Below are 23,770 nucleotides of genomic sequence, written 5' to 3' on the forward strand. Positions count from 1 at the left end.
GAGTCAAAAAGCCAGTACGGCTTCAATAACTGTAAGATGCTTATCAATGACTGCAGAAACCTACAAAAAGCAAGTTCTTTTGCCTATACCTCCAACTAAAAAAACTACATGATATCATACTAATACAAATTTTGGGGATGTGCTTATTTTCTGTATCACCCTTTACAGCACACTATATGGTCTTGGTGCTGCCATAGAAACGTCTATGCATAAATCTTTGCTGGAACAAATTCCTTGCTGAATTAGAACTGCCACATCAAAACTTAGATGAGCCTACTATGTACTCACATACATGTATGTCTTGCTTAATACACCTATACTGCATTAAAATCTATGTTATTGTACTTCATGCATTTTGTACTCTCATGCTGCTGCTGAGAATTAATGATTATTATTTATAAACACAAACTATATTTCATTTAAAGCAAACAGAATTGTGAAAGGTTAAAAATACACCTAATACATTACCAGCAGGTCTGAAATATTAATTGTGAAGACATGTTAAACAGAAGTAGAAAAATATTTCAAATGAAAATACGCCATTTTTCCTCTGCAGTTTACCAACCATACTGATTTCTGTGTTTATGTGAAAACCATCTGTAACTTCTATATAACCATCTATAACTAATAAAAACCCCATTCTCTACACTCTAGAGTAAGAAAAGTAATAATGGTAAAGTTATATCCTTCACATGTACATTACAGGAATTTATCCTAGAAGCATGTGCAGCACTTTACATTCAGCATTTCTGAATTTTTTCTTGTTTTCTACCAGAATAACAGTTATAGTAACAGTTATAGTTCTTTCTCCATGAATCCTCTCAGAAATTACTTCCAGCATGCCTCGTGCACAGTATGAGAGCTTGACTGATGTAAACCATAACTGAAATGTTGTGGTCAAGTTTGCAGACCTTATGAGTAGCATTTATGAACATGTGGGAACAACCTTTCTAAAATAATGAACAAGATTATACATATTGAAGCCTATACAGGATAAAAGTTTCAGGATCAAGATGGTAATACACACTTGAATGTCCTTAACTCCTCTTAACTTCCATGTAAGTTAGTTTGGTGCATACATGAACAAAATCAAGAACACAAAAAATGTTCTCTCTAAATGAATTAAAACCCAAAAAACTAAACCCCTAAAGATTGCCTGATCCAAAACTCAGAACCAGTACAAAGACTTCCCCTGACAGAGCTGTGGACATTTTTCTGAAAATTCAGTATAAAAATAATTTAAAACCAACCTTATTTTATATTAGTAGTTAATTCCATAGAAGTCTTCCCAGCATACTAAAACAAAGTGATTGTATTTTTTGAAGCATACTCTTCTTTATAACAATTGATTTTATTTTTCTACTTACATGACACCAAACAAACCCTAAGATTGTGCCTGAAAGCATTATCTTAAAAGGCAGTACCATGTACTGCTCTTTCAGCACATGTGGAGGACAGAGTGTATCTCTGTTTCTAGTTAAAACCTGACTGCAACACTGAGAGTCGTTGGTACTGGCAGGGTGTACAGAGGCTTACACTTGAGAACACTTCATGTTTATTCAATAGAAACTACCCTGTAAAGGAACTAGTGTCTCAAATGAAGGCTCATATGTCTATTGTGATACTCCTACCAAATGAACCAAGAAGAAAGAAGATGCAAACAGAGTCCAGCCAAAAGTCTGCTATCATGTGCAAAAATTTTATGTATCCTGTATCCATATAACACAGCAATGCTTCAGCGTATGCTACAGAACTGCCAAAGTTTCACACTCATCAGGAACTGCCTGTCTAATTTTTCTGAGACATGGTTGATGTCATCTAACACATCCAAAGTTTAGGGTGTTTGATCAGGCACAGCCATTAAAAATGAACATAGAGAACAGATACTTACGACATATTATCAACAAGTAGCTACACTTTGGGACATATCAGGCCAGTTTAGCTAGCAGCTAAACCTGCAAGTTCAAAGAGTTATTTCAATTTTCCTTACAGTATGTAGCCCACAAGAAGACACAGTAGGTTACCTCAGTTTCTGGAGTAGGAGATGGAGTAATGGAACCAAGAGATCCTTTTCGTGAGCCCTGGAGATCTGTTGGGATGGACAGAGGGCGCTGCCATTGAGTTGTTCCTGTTGGTATGTGCCAGTAATAGATCCCAGCAATGTCATTTATTTTTTTCCAACCAGGTGGTAAGTCTGGGTCTGTCTGAAATGAATGATCACTCCATATATCTGCTGAGAACAGGGGGAAAAAAAAAAAAGTCACACAAAGACACAAACAGTTTTTCCATGGGTCTGCACAGCTGGTATTGCTGTGGTACAGTTCCTGTGTAAATGACCATCAGAAAAACATACCAAATTATTGAGGCTCAATGTAACACAACAGTGGACAACAGGTGAATAACCTGTTGTTATACTGCTGCTCTTTAAGCCCTTTTTGAAATTAAAAGTTCCTTGTTAGTCTATTCTTCAAGCCTTCTACCAGGTGTTTTATCATGGTTGCTTTTTTCTGAGTCTCTCTCATTTCTGCTACCCATATTTATGCACACACATACAGACAGACATACAAATGTCATGACAACTTAAAATAATTCTTACACTCTGAGATACAAACTAGTCTATTTCTTCCCCAGAGCCACTTAAGAAGTTCTTAAATTACTGATTTACCACTTGAGGACTATTCTAAGCAAGTTCTTCAGAAGAAATGCTAGACAATATCATTAAACTCAAATTTAATAAAAAGCCTCACCTATGGCCCAATATCTGAAATCAGCAACATTCCCATAACCAGTTCCAGAAGTTCACAAATATTCTAAACACCTGCTTCTAAATGTCCCCTGTTGTGGCCTCTATGGCATTCGAGTACGTAGTTCCTGACTCCAAGGTCTTACACATTTTAAAGCCTATTCATCTTCAACCTTGACCATGTTTGTTTTCCAACTGAATAAATCAACTGCACTCTTCTCAACCACATAAAAGGCAAATAAACACAAAACACTTTTCACAATTTGGCCACATCATGCAAGAAGTAATGTGATTAAACATCTAAACATCACAATGTTATCATATATCTAATATCTAATGTGAAGTAATGTGATCAAATATCTAATCATCACAATGCGTGGCAACATCTGCAAGTCCAGTTTAAGTTTAAAGTTCAGGCACAGCTTCTGTCCTCATTATACATACATGTGGATGTATACACAGCTACTCAAATACACAGTCAGGAGAGTGTTATGCTATGGTTGCATTAAACTACTAGTTTCAAACTAATCAACCAAAGACACAGAGGAACCAATGTCCTGTTATTTATTGTTGCAATGACATTCAGTACCAGAAAGGCCTAAACAGGAATTACTTTGAAGTAAAAGCAGACAAAACTCACAGCAGAAATAAAATTGTTAACCCAGAGACTTAAACCAAAAACATTTCTGCAACAATTAGTTAAAAGAAAAGAAATTATCTCATATGTGAACAAACAGTTGGAAGGAAATAATGTAAAATATCTCGGATAAGAAAATACCACCTAGCTGAGTAATACTAATTTATTTTGAAAACTTATCCATTAGCAAAAATGAATACACCAAAATATGCTTGCATATGCTGAGAAATAAAAAAGGAATTGTATTTGTTTTCAATTAACATAGCTCAGGAATTTCAAAGAGCAGCATTTCCCACACAAAACAACTGTGATTGATGTCTGTGTGCAGGTACTCCTCACACAAAGGGACTGGCCTCAGACCATCTAATAAGCACAGCTGAACAGGACAGCACCGGAGGGCATGTGTTCATCCATCCTGCGACACCAGTGTCCTGGGTTGCAGTGTATTCTATTACCATCCTCATGAGCTGTTGAGATCAGGTGGGGCAGTGTTTCCTTGCCTCCTCCCCCCAGACTATCTTTCTGTTAATGGCCCATCATTGTCCTGCCGCCTGACTCAGAGATAACTCCCTCCGGACTATCTTCTGTTAATGAGCCTAATCAACACTTTGCCTCATGACTCATTACCCCATTGTGAGATGCTCCACCCAGAGGGAGGAACCAAGCATCCCATCGTGGATATAATCTGAGACTCTGAACACCAGAGTGAACCCTTTTTCAGTGGATTTCCAGAGGACAGGAGCTACATGGCCACCACTGGACTTCCTGAGGAAGAGCAGACTGTTTTACTACAGGATCACTGCTTCAGAGGAGTGCAGCCACCATTCTACCAGACTGCTACCACCACCCTGCCTAACTGGGACTCAGGTTGTATCTTGACTCTGTCAGTTTGAACCAGTGTTTTCTTTTAGTTTTTTTTTCCTTTTCTTTAATTTCCCCATTAAATTGTTACTCTGACTTGGTATCTCCCACTGGTTTGTTTTTCAAACTAGTACACACCAGGCCTCGTGTTTGCTATGCAAACCTACTTGAAAAAAACCCCAACCATATGTGTGTCCCAGCTCGTGCTGCAGAATGGGAGACTGTGGGGATAACCTTTTCACAGGCTGTGGTTTCCTACTAGCATGAACTGGAAAGCCTCCCTAGTGCACTGACTGTTCTAACAGATGAAAGCAGTCACCTCGTGCAAGCCGAGTGTGCAAGCCAAAGGTAATGCGGCATCACAAGAGATACCAGCCCAAGAAAGATAATAAAATAAGCATCAACATACAAAATCGAACAAGACAGATGAATGCACTTGAGGCATCACAGACCTACTACAGGACATAAGTGGCTTTACTTTATTTGAATGTGGAATTACTGGTGGCAAAATAATTTACCTCTGAATTTGAATGACCCCATTCAATGGCATGACATTTCAAAACATGTAGTTTTGTTGTGCAGCTGCTAGGTGTTATCTCCACTTCCAAGAGAACTTGGTGGTGATGATAAGCAACGTGTGGGGACAGAGACCAGAGTTGGTGTCTCTCTGCCTAGTTCCTTGTGCATGAGGGAAACTGGTTTACTGAAGGCCAAGCAAACTTCCTTCCTGAAGAAAACACTCTTAAGTAAGGCAACAGGTCTAATGCAATAAATTTTGTATTGAACTGGGAGAGGTACTTGGAAAAACAGACATGTATTTTGCACATGCATGTCTTCTTCAGGTGAAAACAAATCCCACCAATCATCATGGCTGGGGGACTAATTTATGGACAAAAAGAGTACTCTGGAGCAAGAGGAAATGCAGGCACAAAGGGCTTCAGTTTGGCAGCATACATGATTTCAAAACAGAGACTGTAAAAATGCTGTACAGAGTTATCAGAGTGCTGGAAGTTCTGTACCTGGGAGGTGCAGTACAGTAAGAGCATCTGTGCCACAGGACAATTTTAACTGTTATTTCACATGTTAAAACCATATTTTTGAAAAACTGGGAAACAGTCACAAGGTAGAGTCATACTAAGACAGAAAATACATTCAGGGAAATCTGAGAGGTATCGTTGCATCATTCAAAGGACACATGCTTTGCTTTTCCAGGGATTCATTTCAACAGAGGGATCTCATTTTGTCTCCTTGTAAGAAGTAGCAGCAGATGTGAGTGCACAGCCTCTGGCTAATGCAAATGCAGCTCTGCTGGAGTTAGTGGAAGCACTACACTTTCAGTCAGTCTTTCTAGCTTAAGGAGGGCTTATTTCACTGTGTGGTAAGCAGAATGCCCAAGTGAGACTGCTTGTCTGCAAGGCTCAACAATACTTGCAAACACTTGATCTACACTATCTAAGTAGGTTAAGTAATAAAATACCCACACTGTACAGAGATAAAAATGAGATATCTCTTTTTTGTTTTGTACTTGTAGCTTAGTTATCTCAATTCTTATGATGGTTTTGTAACAATTTTTCTTCTGTTAGGATCCTCTGAAGGAAAGGGACACCATCCCAAGACCGGATTTGATCCAGACTGTGATTGCCTATCACCATCTCAAAAGTATACTTTTGCAGTAAAAAAATTAACTGAAAAGGAGTGTTCATTGTCCAGGCTGGAAGCATGATGGTACAAACAGGAACACTTCCAGTGTTTTCCAAATCTAAAAACATAATCTGGCCAATAAGAAATCTATAAAGTCACTTCTGAATCTCTGGTGCTCCCATTGCTCACATTCCAGGAGTGGAGGCACAATATAAATGAAGGAATTCAAACTGAAAAGCACCTTGTTTGTAATAAGAGATCTGCATCAAAGCTTCCTATGTCAAAAATTACAGAGACTTGGATAGCAACAGTATCCAACAACATGTTGTCCTAGTGTTTGGGCACCAATGGGAAATCACTAGCTTCATATCTGATGTCTGTCTTCATTGCTGGGCTGAAGCATAATGAAGAGCTGGCCCACCATATCACACGTGTATTACAGATGCTATCCTTCTGAGCAGCTGAGGGGAAGCACAAAAAGGAACTGGGAAGACAGGAGGATAAAAAGGTTTCAACAAAAGGAAAGAGGCGGGTAAAGTACTGTTTTCTTTTCTGAAGTTCCAAAATCTTGAAATGAAAATGTTTTACTTCTGTCTTCTGCATTTAAATAAAAGCAAAACTAAAGGAAAAGAAAGCCACAGAAACTTACGCTTTTTGAAGAGATGCCAAGGACTTCAGCAGATCCAGGATTTCATCCTAAGGGAAGCATATTTCCCCCCACCCTATAGGCACACTAAAGATCAAGGCAGGCGCTGAAGGGAGAGGAAGACTTTGTATTAACGACTGAGGGCAAACGAAATTCAAGGAGCGCTCTCCATTCAATAGCACAATAGAAAGAACATAAGCCTTGTGTATTTTTATCCCATCTATTTCCAGCAGTGGGCTCAATGTGCAAGCTTAAATTGTTTGGTTTTAACGAAAAGAAGTCTCTAAAGATAATGTCTCCTCACTGTGCATGCACTACAGCAAAATCAACAGCTTCACCTATTCCCATGATTCACACCAATGATGGCCAGCAGGCAGCCTTGCCTAAGCACCACTGCAAGAAGCATGAATGCTATCTCAGAGACAATGCAGCAAAAATACGAGTCAATAGGTCGAGTAATTATAAATCAGACACATCTGTCTAATTTGGGGAATGTTATTCAACAAGGAGTGATAATCAGCCAGAAGATGCTCGTTTGTCACCATCTTTGCTCACAGCATGTAACTGGTTGTCATGACAACCCTGTCATGCTCCTCACTGAATTGCTGAACCAGCCATCACTCACATGCACTTGGGGAGAGGAAGCTTCTCTAACACTTTCCAGGAAAACATGCTGAAATGTGGGATTTACAGGCATACATGTAACCAGACTCTATCTGTGCCAAAATGATTTGCTGTTTTGATCAACTGTAAAATCAACCATAGTCAGAAAAGACTGAATTTGTAAAAATCCTAAGGAAGCGTGGAATGAATCTCCTGTACTATTTTTATTTTTCATGAGATGTGATCTTTGTCTGGCTGTATAAATGTTACTACATTTAATTTAATGTATAAGAAGCATATAACATTTAATGCATAAGAAGCATTCAAGCAGAGATGACTAATCTTAAGGAAAAGAGAGGAAAGCAGATTTGTCAACATTCAGGAAAAAAACCCAAAAACCGCAACTAAACACACTTGTTTTGCTGTCTTACGTTCTTCTCCTTTTCAATGACCAAAGCCCAAGCTGTTGATAAAAGGACCACAGTACTATACAATTACCAAAGAAAACAAGGGCAAGTGTTTCAGCAGAGGGACTCTGAAGAACTCTTGATGACAGCCCTGGATGAGGGCTATGGATGATACTAGCTGTCCTGCTTAAATGGGAGAATTTTTGGGCTCTCCAAGTTGTCTGCTCAGGGGCCACACAGTCTGAGGTCCAGAGGTGAAGCCATGAGAAACCAGCACCACAGCTTGCGTTTAGAGGAGTTGATATTAACAGCAGCAACAGTAGGAAAAAGTACTGCAGTAAGACAGAGAGGAAAGGTCTATATATTCTTTCCTGGAAAATGGGCAAAAAACTAGTAAACACAAGAAGACTAGCCTGTTCACCAACTAAAAACACCTATCCACAAAACAAGCAGACTCTGGTAAAGTAAGTAAGGAAGACTTGGAGGTGACCTGAACTGCTGTCTCAAGGGAGCTGTTGTGGTGACAGACAGACCAGGAAGAAGCCAGCCTCTGTCCCATCTGGAGGAGGGTGGCTGTTTAGCCAGGTGGAGCAGTGGTGACAACATGAAATTACAGACTGAGCAAAAGCTGATGAATTGCTACCTGAGAATGCTGTACTGGAGACACATCCTATGGCTTGTCCACAAACTCTATTTTGTGATGAGATCTCAATCTCCTTATTAGGATGCTGATGGACATTAGCAGAGCTGGGCAACTAAGAAGATATACTGAGTCTGGTTGGAATTGGGTTAATTGTTTTTCTTAGCAGCCTGTAAGGTACTGGACATTACATCTGTGACCAGAACAAGTGCTGGAAACATACCAGTGGTTTAGTTATTGCTGAGCAGTGCTTGCATAGGGCCGAGATCATCTGTGTTCTCAGCCTCAAGCAAACTGGCTAGGAACTGGCCTGCTAGTACTAGTGTTTGCATCACTTTTTTATATAAGATTATTTCTTTCTTCACTTAGTAAGTTTTCATTATTGTGAGTCATGACTTCTTCTCACTTTTGCTCTTCCAGTTCTCTTCCCCATCCCACTAGTGGGAGGAAGAAGCCACCACAGAATTCAAAGCATATTAGCCAACCTCATATCCAGGAAAAAATAAGCAGGTACCATCTAGGGTGGAATGAAAAAGAGTCCCAAACAAGTGAGGGCAGCATATAAATGAATGCCCTTTCCACCAATTTGGTGCTTAAATGAGATGCTATCCGAACAAAGTGCACCAATACCTTAGAGGATTTCTACCAGAATTTCCAAAGCAGTCAGAATAATTTGCTACTGTTCTAGCGAGTGATCTGCTGCTTATAAATACATTTTGCATAACACAGAATGACAGAATGGGTGGGGTTGGATGGAATTTCTGGAGATCATCTCATCCAACCCCCCTGCAAAAGCAGGTACATCTAAAGCAGGTTACACAGAATTGCATCCAGGTGGGTTTTGAATGTCTCCAGAGAAGCAGACTCCACAACCTCTCTGGGCAGCCTGCTCCAGTGCTCTCACCCTCGCAGTAAAGAATACAACCAGTATAAGTGGGTTTCTAGCTTATTCGAAATGCTAGTTCTCTATTCCTTCCACTAGATGGCAAAAGCTTTTACTTAAAGAGGAGTCCAAAACACAGCAGACTGTATACCTCTAATTTGGTCTAAATCCACTGTGATCATGTGTTGTGTGATTGTGACCCAAAGGATGTCCTCACTGTGAAGGACTCTGAGCAGCAAATAATTCATTAAGAGCAGTATTTTCATTATCATCATTAGAAAATTCCTAAAAATGTTATTGCAAGTTAACTTTCAGGGCTAAACCAGTGCAGCAGCAATCTGCATCTGCTTTTCTGATTTTTTTTTCTTGCATAGTATCTCCTCTTCCCATGCCTTTCCCCACAGACAGAAGAACTGCAGCATATGATCTCCTGTTCTAGGTTCATAACGTATTTAACTACTCCGTCTTGTTTCAGAAGCAGGGTTTTGTTTGGTCTAAAGAGGAAGAATTAAATGACCACCCCACCAAGGGACTGCTAGACTCACAGTGTCGCAGCGGCAGGGACACAGCACACCACGGGAAAACAAATGTGCATATGCATGGAGTCCAGCCTTCCTTCCCTTCACAAAATTTATCTGTCACAACAGCAGCCAAGCATTTCCTAGAAAACCTGGGAAAATCACATTGATAGCAGCTCTGGATTTATGTATTTCTCTCTTAAAGAGTCTGATTCTCCTGTCTCCTCAAAGTGAATCGGTATGCTAGTGTCAAACCATCCACAGAACAAACCATTAATTTTGAGCAATGAACAAATATAGTCTGGAATTTTCACACTAAACAGAAAGATTCAGTCTGTAATACTGACCCAAAAAGCAGTTAAACACAGATGTCCTTCTGCCTTCAAGACAATGGATGCCTGCAGAGCAGGAGAGGATGTTGTGCCAATGTCTGGCATATGGCAGTAGGGTCACCTCAACAGCTTCAACTCTCCACAAAGGAAGTCCTGCACCACAGTGCTTTACTTACAACTAACACTCTTGTTTGACAAGCTTCAAACATTAGAGTTCAACATCTCCCAACCTGTAACTCTCCATTTTACTGGGACTGGCTGTAGACACAAGTGGTTCCCATCTCCCTTACACTTTCTGCTAGTAGCTAGTGCTACTTAACTTGACACAAGCCATGAAAGACAGAGGAACAGATCTTAATCCCTCCAATACACTTGCCATCAATCCCTGGTACTAAAGAATGGCAACAAGGTTGGACTCCACACTTTTAATCCCATTTTTTTGAACCGAGAGATAGCTTTCTATCCACTCTATTCTATTTCTATTGTATCCTCAATAGTTTAAATTGAGGGTTGGTGATGTCAGTGAGTGCCTCTTTAATCCAAATGACATGAGTAGTAAGACAGAGTATGGAAGAAAGAATCTGACTAGCAGTCACCATTTTTTCTTTTCCATTTTAGAAAAGGAACTGCATAAAAAATACTTGCATTAAAAGTCAGGTATTGGGCAAAGGTAATTCTTTCATCTAAAATACAATGAGGCCTACTGACTTCAGGAGTCAATGTAGAGAAAGGAAGGACTGCACTTCTCTGGAGAATACCCTGCATAAATATTGATATAGTCTGAAATTTTAGGGATGTACTCATTAATGTTTTTGTGCATATGACTGGCTAATTTTAAAAGCCAGTCAAGCTGCCCAATGGCACAGCCATACAATTCAATTGGTGGCTTGACTAAAGCTGCTTTCCTTTGACAGCTTCATTTAGAGCACTGTGCAAATGCATTAGAAAAACCTTTTCCTGAATTTAATGATTCAGTGAAAACAGAACATAAAATTGAATTACAATCTGAGTTACTATCTGAAATTAAATGTTTTACTTCACAAAAAAAAGCAAAGTTTGCAAGAACAGTCATTTCTCCTCTCATATGCAAGCTCTGTGCATCCTTTGGCTCACACAGTGCAGCAGATGCTCTAGGATGCCATGAAAATGACTGCTTTATCTTCACACCAATCTTGTGAGGCAGGAGAGAGCAAGCCCTGTGTTAAACAAAGCCAGGGAGGGGTAGGAGGAGAGGTCTGAGATGCATTCAGTAACTCTCCTGGAGTCATGCCCAGACTCCAGGTACTCCCTGGGATCTGTGCAGGCTCCCTGCACCCAAGCACCAGACAATCACACACGGTGCACAGAGATCAGCCACTGCACTCCAGTGCGTCTACACATCAGAGTCCCCCCTTCAATCCTACAGTATGGACTGCTCTTTCTAATATGGCAAAACTTGGTCAACTAAGTACTAGCAGTAAAAGCTGGAATGTGACTTTTAACAATCTATATAATGGATCAGTTTGCCACTTTAAAGCTGTAGTGAAATGTGCATTAGAGAGCAAACTGAAGGCTCCTGTTTGTTTCCAACATAGAAGCTGAAGACCTACTATTTCCCCATCTCCAAATTAATTTCATGTTGCTACAGTACTGAAGGGATGGGAGAATTTATTATGGTAAAATCCATTCTGTTAGAGCTGCATATGCATGAAGCTTTGCACAAGCCTAGGAAGCAGCACACTGGCCCCGTGGCCGGCCTGCAGAGAGAGGCACTAAGGGAGAAGCGTGGGCACCACGGGCAGCTCCAGCCCACGCTGAGGCCTTGTAAGATGGTGAACTCAAGCTTCACCTCCCAGCCTTCAAACTTGGAGACTTTTTATAAAAAAAAAGCCAACAACCAAACAACTTTAACCTTTTCAAAAGTAATTTTGCTTCAGTTGAAGTAAGCCTTTTCAGCACAATGCATAGAGCCATACATGAAGTGCAGTGTACAGCATCTACAACGGGAATGCTCTGTGAGCGGGGGCTTCTGACAGCAGATGGAAGCACCAGGGGAGCTGGCTGTGCCTCACCTGCCGTGGAGAGGGAAGCGTGCTGACAGCACACAGGGGGGTCTCTCACAGCCCTGCAGTTTATTCAAGTATTTCACATCACTACATTGGTATATCAATTTGTGATTAAATCTTTAGTCATACTGTCCAAATACCTTCTGGTATTAAGAAATCTCAAAGATGTTAATCATCTTTGAAAGCATCCATCTAGCATTAGAAATATCACTATTTTCATTCTCATATCTACTTCATGGCACTCCAGCACTAAAATTCTATATTTTTCACAGAGTGGATTCATATATGTAATTGAAGCTAAACTTGAAAATCTGCATTTAAGGAGATACAAAAGGTATCTCTGATATTAGCAGTAGCAAGAATTAGAAGAAAATTCAGAAAAAATAACTTTGGGCCAGATCTTCCTGGGAAGTCTACATTAGCAAACAGTAGCCAGGAACAAACCCAAGACACAGCAACTTGAGTCCTATGCCAGACAGCATTTGAAAGAGAAAAATGAAGGGATTAATTTTAAAATTCTACAGAACCACAACACAATTTCACTTGCAATTAGCACCACATTAATTCAAAGCCCATTAACAAAATGGATGCTTTGAAAATGAGGATAAATTTCCCTTAAAGATGCATACACCCAGAACACAACTTGAGAAGTTGTCTTTATTGTGAACCCTGAGATAGAATATCCCTGAACACAAACATTCTGCTTGGTAAGAATAAAGCATGCCAAAGCACAGGAAATCAACAGACAAAATCTCCAGCGTATGATAAACCACAAGCCACTGAGCTCTGTAAGCACTGGGGAAAAGACCTTCTGGTATAAAGAAATCTCAAAGATGTTTGTCACCACAAACAGCTGATTGTCATCACATGTTGTCACAAACAGTAAAACGAGATGCACAAGCAACAGAATGATCCTTTCCCCAGCTGAAAACAGTAGCTAATCTTTGGTGGAAACCTTACAATTTGTGGACATGCCAGAGGACTGCAGGTGGTCTTGGAAAGATGGAAAACCAATCATGTAGGATGAGAAGAGTGCTCTTTCTGGATTTCTATTCACCTTTGTTGCTGTGCAAAAACAAAAGACCACAGATAGATCCTACAGGATTAGGATACACATAGTTCCAAGAGCTGTTTTTCAATGTACAACCTTCACCTTTCAGTTTTCTCCTACAGACAAAGATGCCCATCTCCTCTTTTTTATCAATTTCTTAGAAGTTCCTTCACTGTTACTCTTCTGCTACTTCAAATCCTCATATACAACAGCAGATAATTAATTACCTTTTGCCACTCTGGAAGAATCAAGGTCACCAAGTTTTTTGAAGTCAGCATTTTAGTACTCACTGGCAGTTGAAAAAGTTATACGTTAGGAACCAAGATCAAGATAAAAGTCTCTATGCCTACAGTTTTAATGTAGGATTGAACTACTACAGGACTAGTGCATGCACCTCACGTGCCCTACTATAGAAATGGAGGTAGCAGAATTGGAAAAGACAGACAGATAAAAATCTCTCTGCAGGAAGAGACACTAAGTGAAGTAGGACTCTCCAGCTTGGAAAATAAATGACAGGGAGGAGGGGAGGATGTCAGAGAAATCTGTAAAATCATGAATGGTGGGAAGCAGGCAAGGAAAGGAAATCATCATTCACTGTTATTTACTGCTTTCTAAAACAGAAAAGCAATAGACCCTAAATGAAATTATTGGAGAGCAATTTTATAACAAAGGGAAATACTTTTTCATGTAATACATAATTCAGTTATGGAGCTCTTGGTCACAGGATGTTGTGGATGCCAGAAATACAAATGAGAAAAAAAATGATTAAACAAATTCATGTTAGAAAAATGTATCAAGGGCAATTAAAGAAGATAAGATGAATGACTTTCAAGTCTGAAAGTCCTAAAACTATCAGTTACTGAAAGTGAAAAAGATACCATAGGGGGAGGAGCACTTTATGCTAGCCCTGTTTTTTGTTTTTAGTGAAGCAGTAAGTTTCTGCTACTGACCACAGTTGGAGAACTGACCCATTAGGAACTACATGAGCCTAAGGTCTGCTGTATATGGCCATTTGGTGATGTACAACATGGAAATGTAACCTCTCATAACTCTTGTAAAAGCTCTGCCTTCCATTTACTACAGTAGTTTACACTGGAAATAGTGGAACTAATAACATTATTGAAAGACTTTGATTAAAGTTGCCACAGCAGTTATACTGGATCAGATTAAAAAGCCACATCTCATGTGAGAACTCTCAAACCAATATATCCAAGCTTCCTCTAAGGGATTTATATATAAATATAGATATATATTCCTAGAAGAAAAATACACAATAAATTTATTCTCATAAATACAAAGGCGCACAGTTTCCTACTCTGAGATACAGAACAGCCTCATATGACAATAGAAATGCAGGAGTTATGAGACTGAATATTATTATCTTTGCACATTTGTCCCCTTCCATTTTACATTGACATGTATCCAAAAGGAAGATTTTACTACTTTTATACCAAATTCTACATCACCATTTAACAAATATAAATTTATTTATAGACAAATATAAGAGTTGGTCTTAAATATCTGTATGAATAAGGAAAGGGGAACATCGCTGAACTACTGAGGAACAGTTAACTAACAGCAGATCTGTCTGGTGATTAGTGCAGAGACAACTGCTGTGGAGAGGTAATTAACACTACACGCTTTTACATGACAATTACTACAGTTCAAAAAAGCTCTTGTGTCAGCAAGTGTTTACAGTCTCACTGTCCTTACATTATTTGCATTACAGAAAATTTCAGAAGTAGAAAGATGACAGCGACATACTGTAAGCAAGATGCTAGCCAGAAATTCAGTTTATGCACTGATAACAAATTCTCAGTGAATCCTGCCACCTGAAAATAGAATTAGCCCAGATAAAACTGGCCAGGAAAACACACAATCCTGACATAGTACCTGTAAAATAATAAGCCAAAAGTCAAAACAATCCAATCTGGTGGCCTTCACACTGACCCTTTTGTAGTAGAGTTACCAGAAGGAGAAAAGAGTTTTCTCTCTCTTCTAAACTTTGACCACCACCTTACCCATCAGCAGTCATAAAACCACATCCCACCAAAAGACTTTTAGTGTTTTACCAAATGAGATAGCTGATTTGTTCATTACTGCAGAATTCAAGCTGCAAGGCTCATTCCTTTCAAAAAGTTTACTTTTAAAACACTGTAGGAATGAAATACTACTCTTGTGAACTCACACTTGTTTTCAGCATTTTTGACAGAAATTTTTACCATTTTATGTCTTGTGATATCTGGAACTTTTAAACTCCCTATCTCCTGGAATCCTGGGAAAATTGCAGCTTGTCCACTTAAACCAAATCAACAAATATTCAAAAATCCTCTCATTACAAGCCACAGAATCTCCCATGTTTCCCTCTCAAAAAAAGGTAAAAGCTGAAGAAACAAAATTAAAATGAAAGCTTAACCCTAAAAGATAAACAATGGCCTGTAATTTATTCTTGCTTTTGAATACACATTGGTTTTAGACTCCCATTTGGGGACAAGGTGTATTTGTTGCGAGAAAAAATTATATTTGTTTTCCTTTTGTTTTTAATTGGTTTACTGGCATATATTGAAGAAGTTATTCATCTCTACTGTAGCCTTTATAAATGCATCATATCTATAAGTATTCCTGTGCAATTAAAATGAGGATGTAAAATTAAATGTATTGCTAATAAAGGAGCAACATGTGAAAACTCCTGCCCCTCCCTTCTACTTCCAATGTTTGATCTGTCCATTTGCCCTGTCTGCAGATGGGGTGGTTTGCAGAGGAAAAAAAAGAGATCTACTATGCAAATGTAGATGTGCTCCTTCATCCACAATAAAACTTCTGTTGTACACTTGAATACTAAAAATACAACTAGTAATTACTATTACAGTGTTTTTCAAGTGTGGTCTGCAGGGAGTGCAACTTTTAAATCAGTACATTTTATCTGTGGATTTTTTTTTAATAATGTCTAACAGTTACTGCTAACTGATGTTAGCAAAATTTGGAAGTAGTGAATTTCAAACACTGGTAGAACACATAGATAACATCTCTACCTACTTCCAGTGGAGAGAAAATCCACCCTTCTGCATCATTCCTGGAAAACTACAACTAAGAAGAGTCACTACTCAATTGGTTTTATTTTTGAACAGCTGAAGCTTGTCCCAGATTAACAACAGCCTCCATCAAGTCAGAGACATCTATCCACCAAAAAAAGGTGATTTCCTCCAGGAAGTGTTGAGTACACTGGACCATGCCCCACTATTTTCTGGACCAGCTTCTTGAAACTTAAAGTGGATGTGGACAGAAGCCACTGGGAGAACAGAGAATGGGGAAACTTCCACTGTCACCCTATTCCTAAGGTAGCTTCTTTTAAGAAGCTGCATTTTCCCTGCAAAGTAATTGTAGGATTAGAAAACCTTAGGAAAGAGGAGCTTGATATATTTAAAGTATAGAAATCTGGAGTATAGTTCTGAAAGAGAATTCACCTGTGATAGGAAATCAAGAGAACTACAGAAAATAAATCTTCTGTTAATGATCATACATTAATTCTGATGTTGCATAAAAGCCTTATTTCCTATACTTACCCTGAATACCTGTAGGCAATATAATTTAACAGAGCCTAATACACCCATTTTAGTGGGAAAAAACCAATCCTGTAAGAAAAATGAAATAAACTTCCTCTTCCATGCCAGTGGAAGCTTAGCCCTGAAACTCCTGTTGCTCTGACGTCATCTTCCTACTTTTCAGATATCTTTGTTAAAAAAAGCATTGGTTATGTTTCAGCACAATCAACCAAAGGAAATTTACGTAACCAGAAAACTACAAAGTCCCTTAGTTGATCTGCTGACAGCCTCCATGGGCAAAAAAGGGAGACTCATTATTCTGTTTTAGTTAAGCACAAAAGAAAAATAAGGTAATTTGAGCTTAACACCAAATGTCATCCTGAAATTCTGCTACAGTTAGAGTGTGACAAACAATGCTAGCTTACCCACAAAAGAAAAAAGTGAACTAAATTTCCAGTAATTTTACAAAAGCTAAACAATATCACCGTTCCTTATTATTAAGTTTGTTCCGTAAGGAGCAAATACAGTTGTGCTATTTAATTACAGTTCCCCAAAGTTGTGTAAAGGTTTTGTGTGAATCAGCTTTCCAATAAAACATCCTTTTTCTACCTCGACAAATTTATTTAGTTAGAGCTGGCAAGATGGGCAAAACAAAATATCCAAGATATTTGTCAACATTCTTTGACAGCTCTCAATTCAATACTGGCTGTAAATTGCCTCACATTTCAAACCCCCAAACCCACACTCAGTATTGCAGAAGTTCCTTTACCTTGAACTTTAGGGAATGACTAGGGGTACCACTGATACACTGTTTAGAGATACTGGTTTTCTTCCTTTTGACTGCAAGAAAAATACAGGGAAGAATTTGTCATATGTAAAGGAGAAAACAAAAGTCTGGTTTTGAATGTATTTAAATCCCTGTAAAGATCTTCGAGCTCTATGGATCACAAGTATAAAACATCATTTGTCAATTCACTACTGAAATAATGAGCATTCAGAAAGATACTGCTGCAACCTAACCTGTCAGATACCAGCTGATCTTCCACTGAGCAGAATTTTTATTAACAGATAAAATAACTGCATTCAGTATCCAGGCCTAAGTGACTGTCAACCAATGAAAAATTAAAATAGAAGTGTTACTTACAGTTACTAGATGCTCCCGTATAGTTCAACGTGTACTGATCTGCTACCAGCATCCTTTAAGTTTGCTATATACATGTCCCAACAGCTTCATACTCTCCTTCTGTGTAGCATCTCCAACTCAAATATGAGAAAATACACTGCTGTGCTTAAACAGACACTTACTTAATTAGCCTAACGAGGAATGGTACTTTGGATGGGAGGGAAGAGAAGCCACCCCCATTCAACTGCTGGTAAATGTAACAGAGGAAACACCACGTGTTGACCATATAAATGACTGCACTTTCTAATAAGCCAAGAGAAAATAAGAGAGATGGCTATACACGAATTTCAGCAGCGTATGCACACGCTCCATCCTCTACTGAATTCATTCCAGCTTGCACTGATGTATTTTCTGACTGACTCTGCTTAGTACAGAAACAGTACTTTCAGCCAACAAGTCTTTAGATGACAATCAAATCAAGATTTAATCAGTTCAACTTTGAACTAGAACAGCCCCTCATCCTGCAAATAACCCCTGAAAATATATTTATGTTGATTTTTTTTTCGTCAGCTGCCCGTATAAACAAGAACAGTTTAAAAAAATCTAAAGCAAAGGTTTGCTCTTCGAAGACAAAATTCTTCTTATAGCTGTAAACCTCTGACTTCCTGAAGGTGCATTGCAGGAATGGTAGAAATTGATTTAGTGAAAGGCTTCTATTAGTGAGTGCTGTTCCCACTGCAAAGTCCCTCCCCTTGCTATAATCAATAATTTAAGCAAAGCCAAGAATCATGTCAGCCAAAATGACCAGGATAACTTGACTGTCTCTTTCTTACAGAGTACAAGTAAAATTAAATTAAGGTCTGAATGGGAATTTATTCTAATGTTAAAATTAATTTGGCCAATCTGAGTTGTGCTTTTTGGCTTTCATGCTGAGTAGGGGAGGAGGGATGGGGTCCTTTGTTCCTTACTAAAAATTTCTCAGGTTCAGAGAAGTGCCCAAAATTGACTTCCAAGAAGTAAATAACCCTAGATTTAGAGTATTTTATCAATTATGTGCAAACAAGAAATGTGCTCAACAAAGTTAAAGCCCTTACTTGTGGATTATGACAGTGCTACTCCTCTCTCAGTCCCCTGCAATGATGTCTGAGTTAATAACTGATGCAGTGTTTAAAATTTAAATTGAGATCTGCAGAATCTCAACTCAAAAGTAATTTAAAAATAGGAAAAATGTATTTAGTTAAATTGTGTTATTGTTTAGGTCAAAATAGTTTTATTAAGAAACAGTTTCTTGAAGAGTTCTGAGAATGATTTTCAAGCAAAAGCCTTGAAGTAGTCTTACTGTGTAATAAATTAGTCCAGTGTATCAAATTATGTACATATAAAATAATCAACATAACAAATAGCAGTTAAAAAACAATCCCTGTAACACAACACCATAAAAAATGGATTAAAATGCCCCGGAGACACTATAAGCAGGAAGCAAAAATATATGCTTTGGATTTGGAGTCCCCCCAAGGACTTCTCATCACCAAAGTATCATGGATAAATCTACCATGCAAGCCGAAGGACACACACTGCTGGGCTTTAGGAAACCAGATCCAGACACTACAAGGAACCCACTTAATGTCATTATCTTGAGCTCTGTGGCATCCAGATATTGGACATTTATGGCCTAATCCTGAGTACCCAGGGGCTCTCAAAATGAAGCAATCGAGTCTTAACAGCAAATATAAGTGCTTTCATGGGATTGCTTAAAAAAGGCTTCATGTCCCTTAAGGCAGGGACCATACATGTGCTCTCAAGCGAGGACCGAGTTCAGAGCAGGGTCTCTGCAGCATGCCAAGTTGTATCACACACCACCTCTTCTGGCCCATGGAGACGCTCAGTACTGCTCTGAATCTACCCACCTCCTCCTGATGCAACAGCAGCGAACCCAAGGCTGCCTGCAGCACCATCTATTCCATGTCTTAGTGGTACATGCTATAAGTTGCTGTATGTCCAATACCATAACTTGCAACAGCACGATTGTGACTCAAGGGACCCACGACCCCAATTCAGCCAAACCCATGTTGTTAATTAAAGCTGAATTCAACTTCTATCAGCTAATGCTTGACTTATGTGAGAATTCAGCACATGAGGAACCAGTGCACTGAGAAACTGGGGTCTAAAGTAGCCTCTAACTTGAGGAGATCAAAAGAAATACCTCCAATTGAAAACATAACAGGGCAGGAACTTGAGGAGGATTTAAGTCTGTGTCCCTCACTGTACAAACATCTCCTTCCACAGGGGCCTGAACTAGGATCTGACTTTCTCTTAGCAGTACTTCAGTATCAAATAACTCAGATCTTCCCCTTTTTGTGCTCAAGTTTTTAGAACTTCTGTGAAATAACATCCCAGCACAAGCAAAATCCCCAGTACTCACTTCTGCTGTCAAAATCAGTCCATCTGATTTACTGTCATCATCGCCTTTGTGCTAGCCTTGCTTACCTAACCTACTGTCCACAAACATCCCTGCTTGCTTCCAGCTCTCCTTCAGCTTGTGCCAAGTTCTCATTTATCTCCACAGCTGCATTTACTCTCCCTTTGCTTCCCCCTTCAGGTCGTGTTCCCATCTTCCAACCCATCTTCCCCACTTCACAACCCACTTGTTCCCCCATCAGCTTTCTCCTCTGAGAGCACTGGGGAGACCAGCTCACCACTGCTGGGCCCGACGCTGGGATCACAGCAGGTGCTCACAGGAACAACCGCAGTGGCCCAGGCTTTGCACTTCCACTCTGCAGAGTGCAAAAAGGCAGGAACATCTTCTGAGCAGGAAACTCCCCAAACTGTGCTGGCCATCCCCAGCTTGCACATCTGGTGAATCACTGCTAGCCCAGCAACTGCAAGGTCCTGAAGAGCTCAAGGGCCACTGCAAAGACTCATTCTGCTGAGTGGTGATACCATTCCTCTACCACACCTCCTGCAGCTGATATACAGGAGCCTAGAAGATGACAAACAACATCCAAATAGGCTGCAAAGATCTTCAGAGCACACAGACCCCATCTAGAAGAATATAACCTCGTTCTCAGCTTGCACATAAAGTGTCCTCCCAAAGGTAATACTGTTTTCCCCTTCCTTTCCCTAGAGATATCTATACCCATTTCAAAGCATCAATCAGGTGAATTGAAGTTTGGCCCAACTTCTATGCAGCATTCAGAAGTGCTGAGGCAGAGGTTTACTGGATCGATTTTGGTCATAATTTTTTATTACTTGAACAGCTATATGAACTGGGAACTTTCCTTTTCTTAAGGAGAGCTGGTTTGTCTGCTATCAGCTTATTTTGGCTTTTCTTCTGTGCAACTTCCTGCCTTATCATCCCTCTGAAATCAGGATCCTGACTTTTCCCCATTACCTTCTCTGTTTTCTGTGATTTGTTTTCCCTTCCTCTTTGCTTAGTCCTCCGTCTGACAATCCTAGGCATAGAAGAGCTTTTCCAACAAGATGCATTCTACCTCAGAGAGGACATGCAGCATCCAGAACTACACACTTCCATCCCTAAACTACAGAAGCTTGAAAAGTTTCCAAAAACAGTTTGTAAAGTTAAGTACTTGACATGGTTAAGTTATTCACCACTCCTGAAACTTGAGCCTGCCCTACAGATGCTCAGAAGAGTTTTCCACTTTGCTAGAGCACACAAAAAGCATGTCCTAATATCTCTTAACATTACACATTCATGTAAAGTGCATTGTGGAGTTAGGGGAAATGTGCAATGCACTGGGCACCTTGTGAACTACTCTACTCAGGCAGTAGTATGACATTGGCATTTACTTCCCCGTGCTGTCTTGGCACCACCTCTGCCCCCCACTGCCACCTTTTACTTTCCCACACAGGTATTCCACATGTTCCAGGAGCAGGCCCTGCAGGCATTTGTTTATCCCACAAGTACACATTTTACTGAATAGAAAAATATTCATTTTTAACATGCTCAAAATCATAGTACTGCACTTATACAAAGCAGCACTATGATATTTTCTGGATCAGGAATTACACGCTTTACTAAGGTAGCATAGTTTCTGATGAACTGAAGAATTGTTCTTTATCTTTTTGGCAAACAGTTAAGTATGAAACTGCAACTGTGACCACACAACACATTCTGAAAAACCTTTTCTATAGTCCCAAATTTTGGTAATTGGAAACAGAGTTTGGGAGAAGATGCTAATTGCTGGTGTGTAAAACATCTATTCTGCCATTCCTGAATTTAAGCACATTAATTCACCTTTACATACCCATTTTTATTATCTATCCCAATTCAAAAGGGTGCTGATTAACACTCCTAATTGTGGAATCTTTAGATTTCAAGTCAGAGCAGTTGAGCATCCAAGATACAGATTTAGGTAGCTCCACTGAGAATCATGGAATAAAACCAACCTGACTGCCTAAACACAGCAAGCAGCCTCCCTGTGCAAGTGATAGTGGCAATGTGTACTTGAGAGGATCATCTTTCAAGTTCAATTTACTGTCAAGTACAATTTATTTTATGGCCTTCTACCAGTAGATCACAGTAGATCCTGATACTGTGAACATTGTGTAACCGTGCTGCCCTTGAAGTTTTATTTCTTTTAAACTGACCCTAAAATCTTCTTACAGGGATGGCTAAATAAGAGACAAACATGCAGTTAGTTACTTCACATGCAGAATGTTACCTACATAAACACTGGGGATATAGAGCAATAGTCACCTTTCTTATTTCATAAGCAGTCAGCAAATGGTCAAGCCTGAGGCTATAAAACATGCACTGTTCTTGAGTGCATGGTTATCAGTAACATGCAGGATTAAGAAAAATCCAACAGCTCAATATTAAAAGTTGTCAGCCTTTAGGATGCACAGTTGTCAACCAGAGACTCTTATTCCCAAAAAGATGAAAATTGGGTGTTTACTTGGAACCCTACAACTGTATAGATGGTTCTCTCGTTTTATAAGACCTGTGTTAATCCACAATGTAATTTAATGTATTTTTAGTGTATAAATCTTTTTCCCCACTCAGGAACACAGAAAACATGTTCTGAGCAAATAACAGACTTATTGTCTGTATCAGATAGGTATTGCAGAGGAATAATCGTGCTTTTAAGAGGGCATCCATTTTAATTTGGTCAAAGATGCTGGTTAAAATCAGAGTCAGAATTGACCACTGCTATAAATCTTTCTGACTAGTTCATGATTTACTGTAATTTTTATCGTATTAAGAGGGCTATTCTCCTCAGACATGCTGTTATTTCAGAACACCAGGCTCTCTTTAGAGGAGTGACACTCCTGATCCCCAAGGGCTGGTCTCACAGCTGCCATTTCTGCACTGGATTGAACTCATTCCTTTGTAACCAGCCATTAAACTGCCCTCTCGTATCCGCTCGGAGAGCAGCAGCACACAGGCAGTTGGTCTATTGCAATTGCACACAGCAGCAGCACTCCTGAGAAAGAGGACACTCATGGTTTTAATACCCCTTTGATTTCAACCAGGGAGAAACAAGGCATCATGTGACCCAAAGGCTGAGAGACCAGGGAGCCCGAGGAGGCTGCTGCCCGTGCACAGCCTCCCACAACCCCAAAGAGAGCAAGGAGGGCGGCTGGCATAGAGCAAGAAACATCCATGGCTCTCTAGCACCATGTGTCCCACATCTCAGGGACCTTCCTAATCATGGGGATATTCCTGGCTCTAGAAGGAGGGAGTTTTATTTAGATTAATGTAAAACAGAAAGCAAAAGCAAATTCCAATTTTCTTGTAGGTTTTGAGGCAAAGAGAATTCTTTTTATTACCTGAAGAATTCTCATTTCTAATTCATCAGATTATTACACAGAGCACTGCACTTTACTGTGGCAGAATAACTTTCCACTGAATTTCTTTTTCAGGTGATACAAAGATTAAGAAATGTGCCTGCCTTCTATAGCCTTCTGGGGAACTTAACAAAAAGCAAAGAAGCAAACAAAAAAGCAAGCCACAAACGGAAAACACTACCCTCATTCTCTCCTAGGTTTGGGCTCTGGGGCATGTGCTTTGCTGCTGCTTGCACCACACAGATTCATACAATGAATACATGCAAATTCATCCAGGTGACACTGGTGAA

The 23,770-nt window shown here is 39.5% G+C and overlaps 1 protein-coding gene across 13 annotated transcripts in view; it reads right to left on the reverse strand.

Moving 5' to 3' along the window:
* The window catches only part of APBB2 (amyloid beta precursor protein binding family B member 2), a 171,661-nt gene that overhangs the window by 68,610 nt on the left and 79,281 nt on the right, over positions 1 to 23,770 (reverse strand). For 8 of the 13 annotated variants that reach the window (XM_017744427.1, XM_017744428.1, XM_017744431.1 and 5 more), the window contains one exon: positions 2,025 to 2,233. In XM_017744427.1, the coding sequence (XP_017599916.1) occupies positions 2,025 to 2,233 (209 nt within the window). The remainder of the gene's footprint in view (positions 1 to 2,024; positions 2,234 to 23,770) is intronic. The other 5 variants (XM_017744429.1, XM_008641396.2, XM_008641395.2 and 2 more) reach the window with 1 other exon arrangement.

This window comes from Corvus brachyrhynchos, unplaced genomic scaffold (genome assembly GCF_000691975.1).
Source record: "Corvus brachyrhynchos isolate BGI_N302 unplaced genomic scaffold, ASM69197v1 scaffold17, whole genome shotgun sequence".
NCBI lineage: Eukaryota > Metazoa > Chordata > Aves > Passeriformes > Corvidae > Corvus > Corvus brachyrhynchos.